This window comes from Pezoporus occidentalis, unplaced genomic scaffold (assembly GCF_034315485.1).
Source record: "Pezoporus occidentalis ecotype Australia unplaced genomic scaffold, CSIRO_AGI_Poc_V1 ctg5, whole genome shotgun sequence".
Lineage (NCBI taxonomy): Eukaryota > Metazoa > Chordata > Aves > Psittaciformes > Psittacidae > Pezoporus > Pezoporus occidentalis.
The window spans coordinates 13,141,577-13,156,935 of NW_026915835.1; the positions used below are offsets into that span (position 1 = coordinate 13,141,577).

The following is a 15,359-nucleotide window of genomic DNA, read 5'->3' on the forward strand; positions in this document are numbered from 1 at the left end:
GGCATAGGACACCTCACACAAAACCGTATCACCCAAGGCTCTGTCCAACCTGGCCTTGAACACCACCAGGGATGGAGCACTCCCAACTTCCCTGGGCAACGCATTGCAGTGCCTCACCACGCTTACAGTAAAGAACTTCTTCCTTATATCTGATCTCAACTTCCTCTGTTTAAGTTTTAACCCATTACCCCTTGTCCTGTCACTAGAGTCCCTAATGAAGAGTCCCTTCCCAGCATCCTTATAGGCCCCCTTCAGACACTGGAAGGCTGCTATGAGGTCTCCACGCAGCCTTCTCTTCTCCAGGCTGAACAGCCCCAACTTCCTCAGCCTGTCTACATACGGGAGGTGCTCCAGTCCCCTGATCATCCTCGTGGCCCTTCTCTGGACTTGTTCCAACAGCTCCATGTCCTTTTTATGTTGAGGGCAACAGAACTGCACACAATACTCCAGGTGAGGTCTCACAAGAGCAGAGGGGCAGGATCACCTCCCTCAACCTGCTGGTCACGCTTCATTGATGCAGCCCAAGATACGGTAGGTTTTCTGGGCTGCAAGCGCACAATGAAGACGGCTCATGTTCATTTTCCCAACAGCCAACACCCCCAAGTCCTTCTCCGCAGGGCTGCTCTGAATCTCTTCTCTGCCCAACCTGTAGCTGTGCCTGGGATTGCTCCCACCCAGATGTTGGACCTTGCACTTGGCATGGTTAAACTTCATAAGGTTGGCATCAGCCCACCTCACAAGCGTGTCGAGGTCCCTCTGGATGGCATTCCTTCCCTCCAGGGTATCAACCGAACCACACAGCTTGGTGTCATCGCCAAACTTGCCAAGGGTGCACTCAATCCCACTGTCCATGTCACTGACAAATATGTTGAACAAGACCGGTCGCAACACCGATCCCTGAGGGACACCACTCATTACTGGTCTCCAGCCAGACATTGAGCCATTGACCACAAGTCTTTGCATGCTGCCATGCAACCAGTTCTTTATCCACCGAGTGGTCCATCCGTCAAATTGATGTCTCTCCAATTTAGAGACAAGGATGTTGTGTGGGACAGTGTCGAATGCTTTACACAAGTCCAGGTAGATGACATCAGCTGCTCTACCCCTGTCCATCAGTTCTGTAGCCCCATCATAGAAGGCCACTAAATTGGTCAGGCAGGATTTCCCCTTAGTGAAGCCATGCTGGCTGTCACCAAGCACCTTGTTGTTTTTCATGTGCCTTAGCATGCCTTACAGGAGAATCTGCTCCAAGATTTTGCCAGGCACAGAGGTGAGACTGACTGGTCTGTAATCCCCCGGGTCATCCATTTTCCCCTTTTTGAAAATGGGGGTTATATTTCCCTTTTTCCAGTCATTGGGAACTTCACCTGACTGACATGATTTTTCAAATACAATGGCCAGTGGCTTAGCAACTTCTTTCACCATTTGCTCCAGGACCCGCGGATGGATTTCATCAGGTCCCATGGACCTGTGCACATTCAGGTTCTTAACGTTCAGGTTCTTAGTGTGTTTTATAATTTTACAAATCTTTCAGTATTTTGGCAATGGAAAGATTTACATTTATACCTCTCTGCCCTTCCTCTATTTTGAAAAAGTTCATGGTGAACAACTTAAAATGTTGCTAACTCTATTAATAATCAAGAATATTTATATTTAGTCATTTTCATATAAGAAATACCACCAAATGTTATAAAACCAAGCTGTTTCTTGCTTTGTGTTGTCCAACAATGTACACTTCTTATTTTTTACTGTGACACAGAAGTGATCTCATTCATTTAAACTTTTTTTAAAGCATTTTTTGTTTGTTCACTTTACTCTTTTTGAATAGATATTTATGCTCTTTATTTCTTCTGATTTTTCTGAAACCAGAAGTAACAGAACTGTTGTGCTGTGAAATCATCCATAGAGTCAAAATGCAGTGTATTCAATATGCAGATACTGAAAATGGGATTGATCTTCTTGTGTTCAGACCCACTTACCAGATCTTGAGAAAAGCTTACTCATAAACATTATCCTAGGTACCCTTTGTTTCATGTGCAATTTAAAGTGTCCATTTTAATAATACCTGAAAATTGGAAAATATGTATTTTGGATAAACTATTTCAGCTAAAGAAGGAGTTTATGATAATGTGGTAAGAAGGGGCAGGTGAAAAATACATCCTTCGCTTAGTAGCAGTGCATGCTATTTGGTTAATTTGAATGTGTATTTGACATTATCTTTTCATGTTGATTGTAAAGTTTTTAGTTTGGTTATTCTCATAAACAGGCCACAGATACAATTCACTTGGAAAACTTTGCTTTTATTTTCCTGAAATCACTAGTTTTGAGTTACTTTATTGCATATGCTTCTGCAGGATAACTTATCTCAGGGAAAATATTATGAATGTTGTCGGCTGTTCCAACACCCTTGCCTCATTTGTAAAGCTGCTGAGTTTTGTTTAAGTGTTTTTTTAAGCAAACTCCAGCAGAAATAAAAGAGGGGCATTTCAAGGGCAGTAGTCTGGTATTTAGATACCAGTTCAGTATAGACTAACACTGATTTATGTGTTTGGGTAAAGGTCTGTTCTTACTGATTTACAGAGTATTTTTCTGCTCAGAACCTCTCTTGTTCAGTGAGGAACGGAATTCACTGTAGGAAGTTGTTGCAGATTTTATTAAAGGAGAAAAAAAATCTTATTTTGTCACCTTTGAAGTTGTATTGAGAATAGTAGTCAGTGTGGAGAAGTCATGGAAGAATAATGGAAAAATCTTTACCTTGCTGTAAGTATCTGTAACTATTTTTAACAAGACCGTGGTGTATTTGGGATGTCATAAATGTTATAAACATAATGAATGTAATGCAGATACTCAACTCAGGTCTTCAACAATGAGGAAAAGAAATTAATCCCTTAAGGTGAAGTTGTAATTGAGTCTAAAAGTTTGTTAAGGATTTCAGAACAAACTCTGAATAACACATAATATAAAATAACATTTAAAATAGAAAAGCACAGATTTTTTTCCTTACGTTTTTTTCCTGACTTATTTGTGCATATGGTATGGATAAGGCAGAGTTGAATTTGCAGGGCTTGTGTGAAGCATTTAATTATGTGTAATGAACTGCTAACATAGGTTATAAGGATGATACAGATTTCTGAGACACTAATAATTATGCTTCATTGTCTCACATTCCTTAATGATTGTGCACTTTTGGCAAGGCTTGTGAGTCCTTTTGTGCAAATAAAACATTGACAACACTTGCAGAGAATAACGAGTGAATAAATGGGTCTGAAGATACTTGGCTGTAGCATCAACTTAAGCCCTCCTTGCCAGGAGAGCCTCACTGGATGAGGTGTTTTGGCAGAGAGATGTTAGCTATCAAAAACTGCTACAGAATCCCAGCCTGGCAGCCCACCAAAAGAGTACCTTTTCTGGGGCAGCTTTGCTCTGAGGGCGAAGTCTGTTTGTGTGCTACATGGACATTAATCTTTGGCCAGTGATAGTATTAGGTCAGAGAAGGAAAAAATTAGCAGCAGTGAAATGGGGGCAGCCACCAGCAGTGCTGGGACCAGAAGAGAGAAGCAGGTGATGCCTGTTCTGGTGGCCTGCCAGAAAGAAGCTGGGCCATGGATCCCAGACTGACTTTAGAGAAGAAACAGCACTGGGGGAAGAACTTGCTGGAAAAAATCAGAACTGAAGCATCTGAGAAAGAGGCAAACTGTGTCTTTCCTGTAATTTTGTGGAATACGTGACAAAACAAAGGACACTTTTGTCTGCTTTTTGACACATTTCTCACCAGTCGTGGATATGATCCGTGCTGTTGGATGCACATTTTCAGGAGGAGGCAGAAGATCTTATATTTCACAATTCCCTGTTTTTCCTGTGCTGTAGCCAGCAGGCAATTCAGCATGGATGCCACACAGGGGAGAAAGCGTAAACATGCTGTGGGTGATTTTTGGTGTATCATTCTGCTGCAGATATGTGAAAAAGGGGCAACGTATGCCACCAGCACTCATGAAGTGACAAGCATGTGTGTTTATGCATGAACTGTTCTGAGAAGGTGGTAATAAACAGTTCCTGGTTAACTCCCTGGTGTGAATTTGCATTTTCTTCAAACTTTAAAATACCTCAATACTACAGTGTCTGTAGGTCATGCTGTTACATCTCAAAGAAGCCTGGGAAAGGCGAAGGTTATCTGTGATGTTTTATATGGCTGCTTCCTACTTAAAACATCATACTCACTTTGGCCTAGATTATTATTGAGACTCAGTGGTGGGTCACAATAACTGTGGATGCTGTAGAAGGTACAGGTCCTTTGGAGTTCCTTGCTGGTGTTAATATCAACATCTTCCCAACAAAACAAACTGTAAACAACTGATATTTTTAGGCTTGCCACTGAACCAGATTAGTGCAGAAGAGGTAGCAGAAACTGTAGCAAATTTCAGCATTCATCATAAACAGGCCAGTTTGGGCAAATTACTTCTTACCTGAGAATACATCTCTATTCTTTCAATCCTCTCTGTTAATTTTCCTATCAGTCATAGGAGAACAGAATGCTCTAGGAAGGGAAGGTTTGCTACTAGCAGCTTGGAAAAACACTTTTGTTTTCTTCGCATAATTTCCAGCAAGTTTGTTTCTAGTCATGTCTTGGCGGCCTGAAATAATGTTAAAATTTCATAACTTGCACCTTCTGCTCAAGCTCACAAGAGCCAGCATTCCATTTACAAACAAAATGTCTCTAAGACTCTTTTCGCTGTTCTTAAGGGGGGAACAGGTGACAGACTTCAAGAAAGATAAAAGAGGATGCATCATCCACAGAGATGAAAGCTGCAGAATGTCATCAAGACAAACATTTCTGGGTTTTCCCCAAACACAGAACTGACCTGCTATTTTCATTGCTTTTCAGGGCCATTTATCTCAGCAGACACAAGGACCCATCAAAGAAGTAAACACAGATGCTTGATGGATGAGAACTTGCAGGTGCAGCAGGAGCCTGCTGCCTGAGGACTGAATGAATCAGCAGCAGAGCAGACTGCTGCAAAGAGAAGGGACTAATGAACAGGAAGCAAAGGACGTGGATGTCCATGACATGGAGGAAATCCAAGCTACTTCTGTACCTGTTCTTACTGCTACTGTAGCTCCAGCCACTGGACAGTTCAAGGCGCAGATTATGCCTGTGTTGGCTGATACAGTTCCTGACTGGAAGAGCATGTAGAGTCTAAGGAATTCTGCTTATATAACATTATACATGAATAGTATTAGAAAACCTATCTTACGCAGTACCATCTTCCCTACCACCATCTTGCTGCTCAGACCTTTTTTGCCAAGTGCTGTAATGTTGACCTAGGATTTTAAAGAGTAGGCTGGGCTAGAATTAACAGTAGCTATGGACATCCCATATTCATGAATTTTCTGCCACTCTGGGCCAAGGATTGCATCACAGGAAGACAGTTCCTTTCCAGTTTGCAAAGTCATGATTATTTCAGTAAACAGAGTTATATAGTAGCTGTATGATGCCATTATTTTCATCCCCAGGACAGTTTTGGAAGCCTGATAACTCTTTCATTAGTATTATATGAGTGAGATTAGTACTCACCACCTGACTGAACCACAGTGGTAATTCCTTTGCTAATGTTTATTGCTGTACCACTGACAGTTTCAGCCTGCCATCGTTAGTGATGAGTGACTGAAGCACAACAGCTTTGACTCTTTGATGAAGGATTACCCTTAAGCTGGTACTTTATTAGGATTTGGTTGTATTCTAGTTTCCAGGAACTAAAACCTTGCATTTCCTTTTCCTGCATTGAACCCTGCCCTATCTCACCTTCCATATCTACTGTTTGATTTAAAAAATATGAAAATGTAGGGTATTTAATTCATGGGAATATTTAAACTACTTCCTAGACAGCAATGGTTTTCTGTGTTTGCCTGTGGTAACTGAAAGTCAGCCTTGGGTGAGGTGGAAGAGAAGAGGGTCTTGTCATCACAGGACTCATGTGCATGGCACAGTGTCTACGGCAGACAGGCAGTAGTAATTGGGATTTGGGACATGGAGATTAGAAATGCTGGACCTTTGAAGTACAAGGATGTTTTTGACTATTTGCAGGATTTTGTACCATTCTTATCATGAGGACCAGTCATAAAAAGCAGCTGGAGTTGTAGCCTTGCTGTGACTGCTGGAGTTACATAGGCATCACATATATTAAAGTTACTGTTAGTGGCTATTAATACCTTGTATAGCTAGATCTGTACTGTCAATTCTTATTAGTCATCAGTTGTTAGCAGCTTTAAGGATTAGAGGAGCTCATGCTGGTGCTAAATAGGTTATATATTCGTGTGGACTGATAAACAGAGATTCATAAGTCAGTTTGTTATTTCTGTGGACTCAACTCGCCCTGTGTGAGCTACAAGGTCAGCCCAAAACAGCAGTTCCAAGCCATGTGATGTGTCTTTCCTGTGCAAAAATCCAAACCATCAATTTTGAAATGCCCGGCTTGCCACTGGAGAGAGCCGTCATAGCTGCCTGTTTTAAGACAAGCATGCCCCTGTTTTCTTTTGTAGTGGAAGAACTGGAAGCAGACATCTGAACCTATGACATGGGCAGGAGCTGGTGGCCTCCACGCTGACCATGATACCATAAGAAACATATGCCACCTCTGAGGGGCACAGCACTGGTGCTTGTGAACCTGACCAAGAGGCCAGCATTAGTTGTAGTGTCAATTGCAGTTTAACAAATGACCTATTATTTCCCCACAGTGGTGCTTTACTGAAGTTTGTCACGTCACAGGAGGCAATTCAGACCAGGTCATTCAGTGTGTGCCCTTCTGCCCCCCCGAGTCTACTCTGATTATACAGAGTCATCCTTTGGCCCTGTGGAAGAAGAGACTAAAAGAGCTTCATCTTGGATTATCTAATGCTGTTGTGTTTGGGAAGTCTTCTTAATGTATCAGACTTAGTTTTGGCTTCTCTCTCCAAATCAGCTAGCATGAGTGAAGCTGCAGGCATCTTCTGACTTCTTAGGTACTTGCCTTAGCTGTTGAACCTGACCCAGAAGCATTTGAGGCATTTGCAGCTTTCTTCTTGTGGAAGACCCTTACAGGCCTGTTGTGAAAAAGCCCACCAAATCAGGCACTGCAAGTAGGGTAGGAGGGAGCACCACCAGATGTGGAAATCCTGATGTCAACCCGGGACTCCAATCCACTGAAAAGCATCAAGACTTAGCAGGTTTTGTGCATGGCCATCTACAGAAACTTCACATGCTAATAAGGTTAGGTACTGAGTGGAATTTTTTAGCATCTCGTTGGCACCTGAAAGCAAGACTTCAGTCACTTTGGATGGACTCATCTCACTTGTCTTTAGACATACGTCCACAGTGTAGATACATTTGTCTGACTTTCACTGCAGCCTTACTTTTTATTCACTGCAAAGAAACAGGCACGTTCAGGGCATGATTCATCTGACCTGCTTTACACATTTATGTGAAACTCTTCCTATTATGACACTTCAGTGTTTAAATCCTTGTGATTCCAAAAATGTACTGTATATTGATGTCTTTAAAATTATTTGTGAATAATCTTGCTGTTACAGTAGTCAGTAGGGTTCAGTTAGTAGGCTGTCAATAACGTATTCATATTCTTTCTGCAGAGCAAAACTTTTTGTTGAATTAATTTGTTTTAATTTTTATTTTCTACAGAGATTATTCAGAGGCTGCTTCTGTTTGTTGGAAATTCTGACATGACCATGAATACTGTCTTTTTTTGTTTCAGATAAACTTCGAAGAAGCATGCCTAACCTTGCTCGGATGCCAAGTACCCCCACTGTTAACAGCAGTGCTGGCTTTGCTAGTTCTCCAGTCACTGTGAGGAACAGTCAGAGCTTTGACTCCAATTTGCATGGAGCGAGTAATGGAATTTCAAGGTTGCAATCATGTAGTAAGTACCTGTGTTCTTTAGCTGCATGCAAGGAAATGACAGAGTGCTAAAATATATGTCCCAGTCACTGATTCTCTGCTTTATGAAAAGTTAAAATCAGATTGTGTTCCTTTTGCACCAGATTTTAATATCACAGTGTCACAGTATGCTAGAGATTGGAAGGGACCTCAAAAGATCATCTAGTCCAATCCCCCTGCCGGAGCAGGAACACCTAGATAATGTTACACAGGAATGTGTCCAGGCGGGTTTTGAATGTCTCCAGGGAAGGAGACTCCACAACCTCCCTGGGCAGCCTGTTTCAGTGTTCTGTCACCCTCACTGAGAAGAAGTTTCTTCTCAAGTTTAAGTGGAACCTCTTGTGTTCCAGTTTGCACCCATTACCCCTTGTCCTATCATTGTTTGCCACTGAGTAGAGCCTGGCTCCATCCTCGTGACACTCCCCCTTTATATATTTATAGACACTAATAAGGTCACCCCTCAGTCTCCTCTAGAGACCCAGCTCCCTCAGTCTTTCCTCATAAGGGAGATGCTCCACTCCCTTAATCATCTTTGTTGCCCTGCGCTGGACTCTCTCCAGCAGCTCCCTGTCCTTCTTGAACTGAGGGGCCCAGAACTGGACACAATATTCCAGATGCGGTCTCACCAGGGCAGAGTAGAGGGGAAGGAGGACCTCTCTCGACCTACTAACCACCCCCCTTCTAATACACCCCAGGATGCCATTGGCCTTCTTGGCCACAAGTGCACAGTGTTGGCTCATGGTCATCCTGTCGTCCACTAGGACCGTGGATTATAGGAATATAGCTCAGGATTTTCAAAGTTTCTGGTTTGGAAAGCGAGTTCTGCCAGTCTTGCTATGCAGTATTGAGAGTTTCATCACCTCCTTTTTTTTTCTTTTCCCATTCCTTTTGTGCCAACTATAAAACTAAAATTATAATACCAGTAAGTAGCAGTAGTAGTGCAGAAGCACTGTAATGCAATTAATTCCTATAAACTTATATTTTTAGTTTTGATACTAAAATTGAAAATGGCTTTTCTTGGTAATTTATACAATGCTGGGTTTACAGTACACTGTGTAAATACTGTCTTAAAATACATGACCTCTCTCCTGCTGAAGTTAAGCCACTTCTGAACAAGTGTGATAAACAGAGGGTTATGTCCTCAAGTGTAATATACTTGTTGAGTGGGGGAATTAAAATTACTCTGTAATATGTTCAGTTTAGGTGACTTCTTGATGGGGGGGATAAAGAGAATATTGATCTAGTGGATGTTAAAATTATTAATGTAGAACGTGTCTTTAAATAATTTGCTGAGAGTTCAAAAAGGATTGGCCTGTATGTGCTGTGTTAGTTTTATATGCTTCAGGCTTTTGACAGTTTGCTTTTGATATGTGGCCTCTGAAACAGATGCATGTCTGGTTGTACACCAGAGGGCAGGATTGTGTAGAAAATCTGTGTATAAAGCTTCTGGAGCCTGTAGCATTGATTTAAAATGATAGTTTACATAACATTTGCCTTGGAATATGCTGTTATAGTCAAGATCTTTTTATAGCCTTTTGGTTGTTTTTATACATAAAGCTGAGACTTCTGTGATGTTTTATAATGCTTTATGCAGCGTTCCTTAAACAAGATACGGTTATGGTCAGCTAACTTACAAAAACCTAAATGGTCTAACTAATTAATTGATACGTCAACAGTTTCTCCTACTTAAAGCTCTATTTGTAAAGGTGGAATTAGTGTGCTTGTAATGGCTAATAAAACTTTTCTGAGGGGAAAAAGAAGGGTGGGGTGAGAATTTTGTTCAGGACGGGGATGGAACAGGGTATTTTAGTTCACTGTAGTGTTACTAGACACAGTATTGAATACAAGGGAATTTTCATCAGTTTCTAATTAGTAAGTAAATTGATAATGATGTGATATGTAATGATACATATAATAATTTATCCTTATTCATATCTCTTTAGAAATGAGTAATACTACCTAGCATCATCTGTTGCATATTGACCTTGCTGCTTCCTTTTCTACCACTCTTTACAGTTCCATCACCAGGACAGCTTCAACACAGAGTTCACAGTGTGGGACATTTTCCAGTGTCTGCCAGACAGCCTCTCAAAGCTACTGCATACGTAAGCCCAACCGTACAAGGTAGTAGCAGTAGTAGCAGCAGCCTTCCAGTGTCCAATAACTTGCAGTTATACTCTAACACTGGGATCCCAATGCCAAACAAGACTGCCAGTCAAGGGATTGCAGGGCGCAGTGCTCTTCCAAGACCATCACTGGCCATCAATGGGAGTGGCATCCCTAGAAGTAAAATTGCACAGCCAGTTCGAAGGTAAGAGTTAAACAGGCCTCCTTCCATATGTAGATGGCTTTGGCTTAGATTGTCTTTGGGTTTTTTTTGTTTGTTCGGTTGGCTTGGTTTTGTTGGTTTGTTGGTTTTTTTTGGGCTATAAACCAGAAGAGTTTATGGCTCCCAATGCTGAGTCAGTCACTGAATGGGTGAAGATTTTTTTCCAGAAATAGCGAACAGGTTTTACTGGTAGTTCCTAGTAAACTATGATAATTGATAGGATGTAATCACATATAAGTAAGAATGGTTTGCCACCTGTCAATAAGAAATAAAAGCAAATGTATCCCTGTTGTTGTGAATGGCAGTAGACTGCAAAAATGCAGCTTGTGACATTACAGCATTGTGAGGAAGAAACTATCTTGGATAGTACAGTCTTGGGTTGAACTAGCATCTCTTCAACTCCAGCTGTGAGAAAATAGGGGAACAGGGAATCCTGGAATATCACATACTTGGCAGTGAGCTATGCTGTTAGGTGAATGTATTTTTGCATTTTTTTCCAAGAGAATATAGTTCCCAAATGATTTTATTTTTTGGGGGTGAGTATTAAAATAAGCTTGAATAAAGATAACAGAACATACAGCTTGAGTAAATACTCTTAGCTGTATGTTCTGTAATTAATAGGTGATGAAGTTTCTCAAAGAGAAATGTCTATCAATTTGCATCAACTCTTCCAACTACTCCCCATCGCATGCATCCCCCCTCGTGTGAGGACCTGCTGTACGACCACCTGGTTTTCTGTTTGATGAACTGTCGCTGTTTAGATCACACCATTTTTATACTTCTCATTAGATACTGGCTAAATCCAGAGTAACTTCGATTGCTCACATTCTCACTTTGGTTGGGTTACTTGGGAGTTACACTGATGTGACTGGCAACAGATTTTGACCAACTGTGGTGAAACTTTCATAAAGAGCCATTAGGTTTCTTCTTTGATGAAGCCTGTACCGTGAGATTTCTATTATAACCTCCTTTGCTCTCTGCTGGAGCTCTTTCTGTTAGAGCTCTTTATAGTAGACGGTTTTCTTACCATTTTTTTTTTTTTTCAACTTTCCCTCACTTCATAGTGTTCTGCAGAGCTCTTAAATCTTTGGTAACAACATGTGAGAAAGATACTTCCTAGGCCATGAAGACCAGTCCCTTGCTATTTTGTAACTTTGCATCCAACAGACAATATTAAAGAAAAACAAAGTTGAGATTTCAGTGGGAGGGTGAGACACCTCAGTCTCTGCACTGGTTTTATTAGAAGCTGGTTCACATCAGTAACAAAGCTATTCATAGTCCAGAAAGTCAGAGCTCCTGTCCTCTTACCTTCAGATGTACCTTAGCAGGATCCTATGTTGACAGAGCCAGACCAGTGATCATTGATGATGGATGGTCTTTGCACTGTAGGAATGACAAGTTTATACGTCTCTAAAAGCACAGGCAGATTGGAGCTCTTTAAGACCCTGGATTTGTTTTATTTATGCATGTGAAAAATAAGGGCAATTTCAGTTCATATGGAATTTTCTTGGAAGCAGTTCAGCCATCAGAGGCAGATTTTCTCTCTGTTGATTTTTGTCACTGTGGTCATTCCAAGGAATTGTATTTCACATTATCACTCAAGAGTCTAGACTGAAAACTTAAACTGTTCTGTTCATTACTTAAAAGTAGAACAGGTCTTTTATTTTTTAAATAAATCAGATGTTCAGGGATAAGTACACATTCAGAGCAGAGGTGTATCAGGCTGTTAGGTAGCCAAATTATTGGTATTTTAGCTATTTAAAATAGATTGTTAGACACTTTATATAGGATCTGCGTTAGGGAACTTCAGTATTTACTGCATAGGATCAAACACAGGATAAGGGAGTGCTTTAGATAATTTGTAAAATAAATTATAATAGACAAGATAACAACTTGGCTAAATATTAAACACTTTTCTCCTGAGATTCATGCATCCACAAGCAGCATAAAGAAGTTTTAACCATACAGTCAGTCTTTTCTTGGCCTTACAAGTGAGGCAGCACTTTTTTTTTGTTCCTGTTGAATGGATTCAGACAATCCCTCAGCTCTCTCCAGCTCTATGCTTGGGGCTTCTTGCAGACCCCTGCCTTCCAGTCCTCCATTTTCTATCCTTACATGAGGCAGCATGGCAAGGTGTACTGGGAGATGAGCAGGATAGTTAGGCTGCTTTACAGCAACCAACCAAGAGAGTTATTGATGGTGACCAGGGTCAGCCAAAAGTCCCAGTCTCCAGATAGGTCTACAGTGATGAGGCAGGTTGCACCTAAAGCCAGGAAGTCAGTCAGCAGCTCAGAGTCTGGATCAACCCAGGTACCAGGTGCAGGCATGGTAGCAGTGTAAGCTCAGCTCTCAAGCCAAGGTGGAAGGCTTGCTTGTTCCTGCTGCCTTGAGCTGGAGCCAGTCACTGCAATCCAGCTGGTGATGGAAAAGTAGAAAGGGACTGCAGACCCTCAAAACCTGTTATCTCAAACCACAAGGCATTATACTGACAGCCTGTGCCTGTTTGAGATGGTTTTCAATGCTGGCACATGTTTCTGTTCACTGCCGGGGATATACAGCAGTATTCTTAGTTATTTTTAGCATAGTTATTCTTTACTTTGGCCCTCTCATAGAAAAAGTGTGAGAACAAGGCTTGAGACCTGGCTTTATAAGAAACAGTTTCATGGAATTGAGATGCTTTATTTTCAGCAAATTCTAGTGAAATAAAAATAAGGTTGCAGCAAATTAGAGATAACCTTCTTCATCAGCAGTGTGTTGGCAGTCGCATAGACTCAGATGGTTGGTTTTCCTTTTTTAAATCTTACTTGAAAGATTTAAAAGATACAGCTACCACTGTAGTTACCTGGAGAGTTTGGAATGTGCTCAGGACTCAGGAAACATTTTATAATAAGAATAAACACTCGATTAGTGAGAGAGGCAGCTTGGGTGTGAGGGTGGGGGCCTGGAGCATGGCGAGTTCCAAGTTGGAGTGGTGGTGCTGAGAATAGCAGCTCTCAGACTTCAGCTGTGGGGTAGAAACGCATTGTCGTGGGTCTTGGATAAAAAGGTCTGGAGCAAGATTTGGTAGAGTTCTTCAACTGCAAAGATCTTCCTGTTAGATCTTTCCTGACCATAGTGACAAAAATAGGTTTTTATCATCTTTAGCCCTGAAAACACAAATCTTCCCATTTAGAGGGGTCTCTTCATCATGACAATTATTCACCAAATTCCTTTTTACAGAGCTTTTAGTCTGTTAAGACCAGGAACAATAATGGGGTCTCATTGGAAGTGGCCTTAATTTCACTGTAGATCTCTATATTTACATTAGTGTGAAGCCAGAAATGAACCAGAGTGATGTCTTTAAGTAAGCCATAAAGCCAGTGTCACTGGAGAAGTAAATGATGTTTCTTACCTTGATCTTTCACATGAAATATGACTTCCTTCCCCTTTTTCTGTCATTTGGTTAATACAGTTTTCTTCAGCCTCCAAAACCACTTTCATCACTCAGTACGATGCGGGATGGGAACTGGAGAGATGGCTGCTATTGATGAAGGATACCCATCAACAGTGGAAAATAATGTGGATTTCATTACCCAGCTGGCTGGGTAGCAATGTTTTGGGAAAGGAGGGTCATACAGTATTATTTCCCCTGGGATTTTAATATGTAACCATCCATAATGCAATGTCATTTTTAAAAAATGAACATCTTATTGAGTACTAAATATTGCACTTAATTAGTTACCTGAACAGCTGCATTGTTACCAGACTAACAATGACAGTGTTGGAATTTGGAACTGAAGAAAGTTCCAGAATATTTCCTTGGAAAGAACTAGGAGATAATGCTTTTGAGCAGCTTTGCCATCCTGAAATTCTAAGTTAATTTATTTAGTGTAAAGTCACCATGCGTTTTATTTTGAATTTGGGGGGACCTATGTATGTGCTTGAATTTTTTTCTAGTGTTTCCAGTACATTTTATTTTGTATACTTAAGTTCATTTAAACTTGTCTGAACCTTGAACAGCAGAGAGATAATTTAACTTTTCTGTGCCATAAATAATATTTTTGGGGTAATGTACTTTTTTAGCGCTAGGAGCATATCTTACAAAGTGGTACCATTGGCAATACAAAACAGTATATTTATGTTGCAGAAGCACAAAAAAAAAAAGTAGCATTCACTGGAAATTGCCACCCAGCTGGGTCAGCATGATTTTGTTGGTCTTTCACCATTTGTTCAATTGTCATAGTGTTTTGTGTTTCAAACGGCAGCAAAAGTCACATTGCACTTACAAAGTGGTCTCTAAAACTACAGTTGATTTTCAGTACTTTATTACAAAAGAATTAAATTGTAACATTTTATTAACAGTTGCTTATGGAAAATGAGTTTTAATGCAAATAAAATTTTTGATAGACCTTTTACAAAATCCAATTGCACTAATCAATGCTTTCTTATAATGGCATATGACTTAATATTTGATTACAACTGTGTATACTGCTGTTTTGGAATGTTTCAGAAATAAAGAATCTATTTCAGCAATAGTTCAGCTCTTGAGTGTGCAGTGTAAACATTGTCAAAATTTAGCAACTGACATCTACTTAGCTCCCAGAGTTTTTATTACTTAGTATTTGTAAAGGTTATTCTGGATTTTTGCAAATAGTAATAAGTTCAGCTGAAAATTTCTGGGTCATTTTAATTGTGTTATAAAGCCATAGTATGCATCGAAGACATATGTATTATTTTTTAGTCAATCTTACTATGACCTTAAGAATTTTTTTCAGTTCAGTGTTCAGATTCTGCAAGTGCAAATATGACTTACAGTGGGAAACAGATGGTGTACCAAGTGGGTCTTTCACTGTGGCTCTGAATTCCTTTCAGTTTTGCTCTGAATTTGCTCGAGGACCTGCTTTTCTTAAATGGGCAAGCTAAAAGAAAAAAAAAGAGAAGCATTTAGTGGTGAGTAAAACCTTCATTACACTGAGAAGTGATTGTATAGTAGTGCAGTAGTGTCCCTGCACGGCATGATATTTTTTACCAGAGGTAAACGATTTTTCATGTTAGTTCTTATAATCCAGTTAAAATCCATTTTATAAAAAAAAAAAAAGGCAAAACTGTTGAAGAGGGTATCAGTAA

General features: G+C 40.4%; 1 protein-coding gene across 2 annotated transcripts in view; it reads left to right on the forward strand.

Moving 5' to 3' along the window:
- The window catches only part of SLAIN1 (SLAIN motif family member 1), a 49,821-nt gene extending 35,054 nt beyond the window's left edge, over positions 1-14,767 (forward strand). For both annotated transcript variants that reach the window (XM_062636943.1, XM_062636942.1), the window contains 3 exons: positions 7,743-7,907; positions 9,941-10,235; positions 13,705-14,767. In XM_062636943.1, coding sequence (XP_062492927.1) covers positions 7,743-7,907; positions 9,941-10,235; positions 13,705-13,780 — 536 coding nt within the window. In that variant the 3' untranslated portion in view covers positions 13,781-14,767. The remainder of the gene's footprint in view (positions 1-7,742; positions 7,908-9,940; positions 10,236-13,704) is intronic.
- Positions 14,768-15,359: the final 592 nt, after the last annotated feature.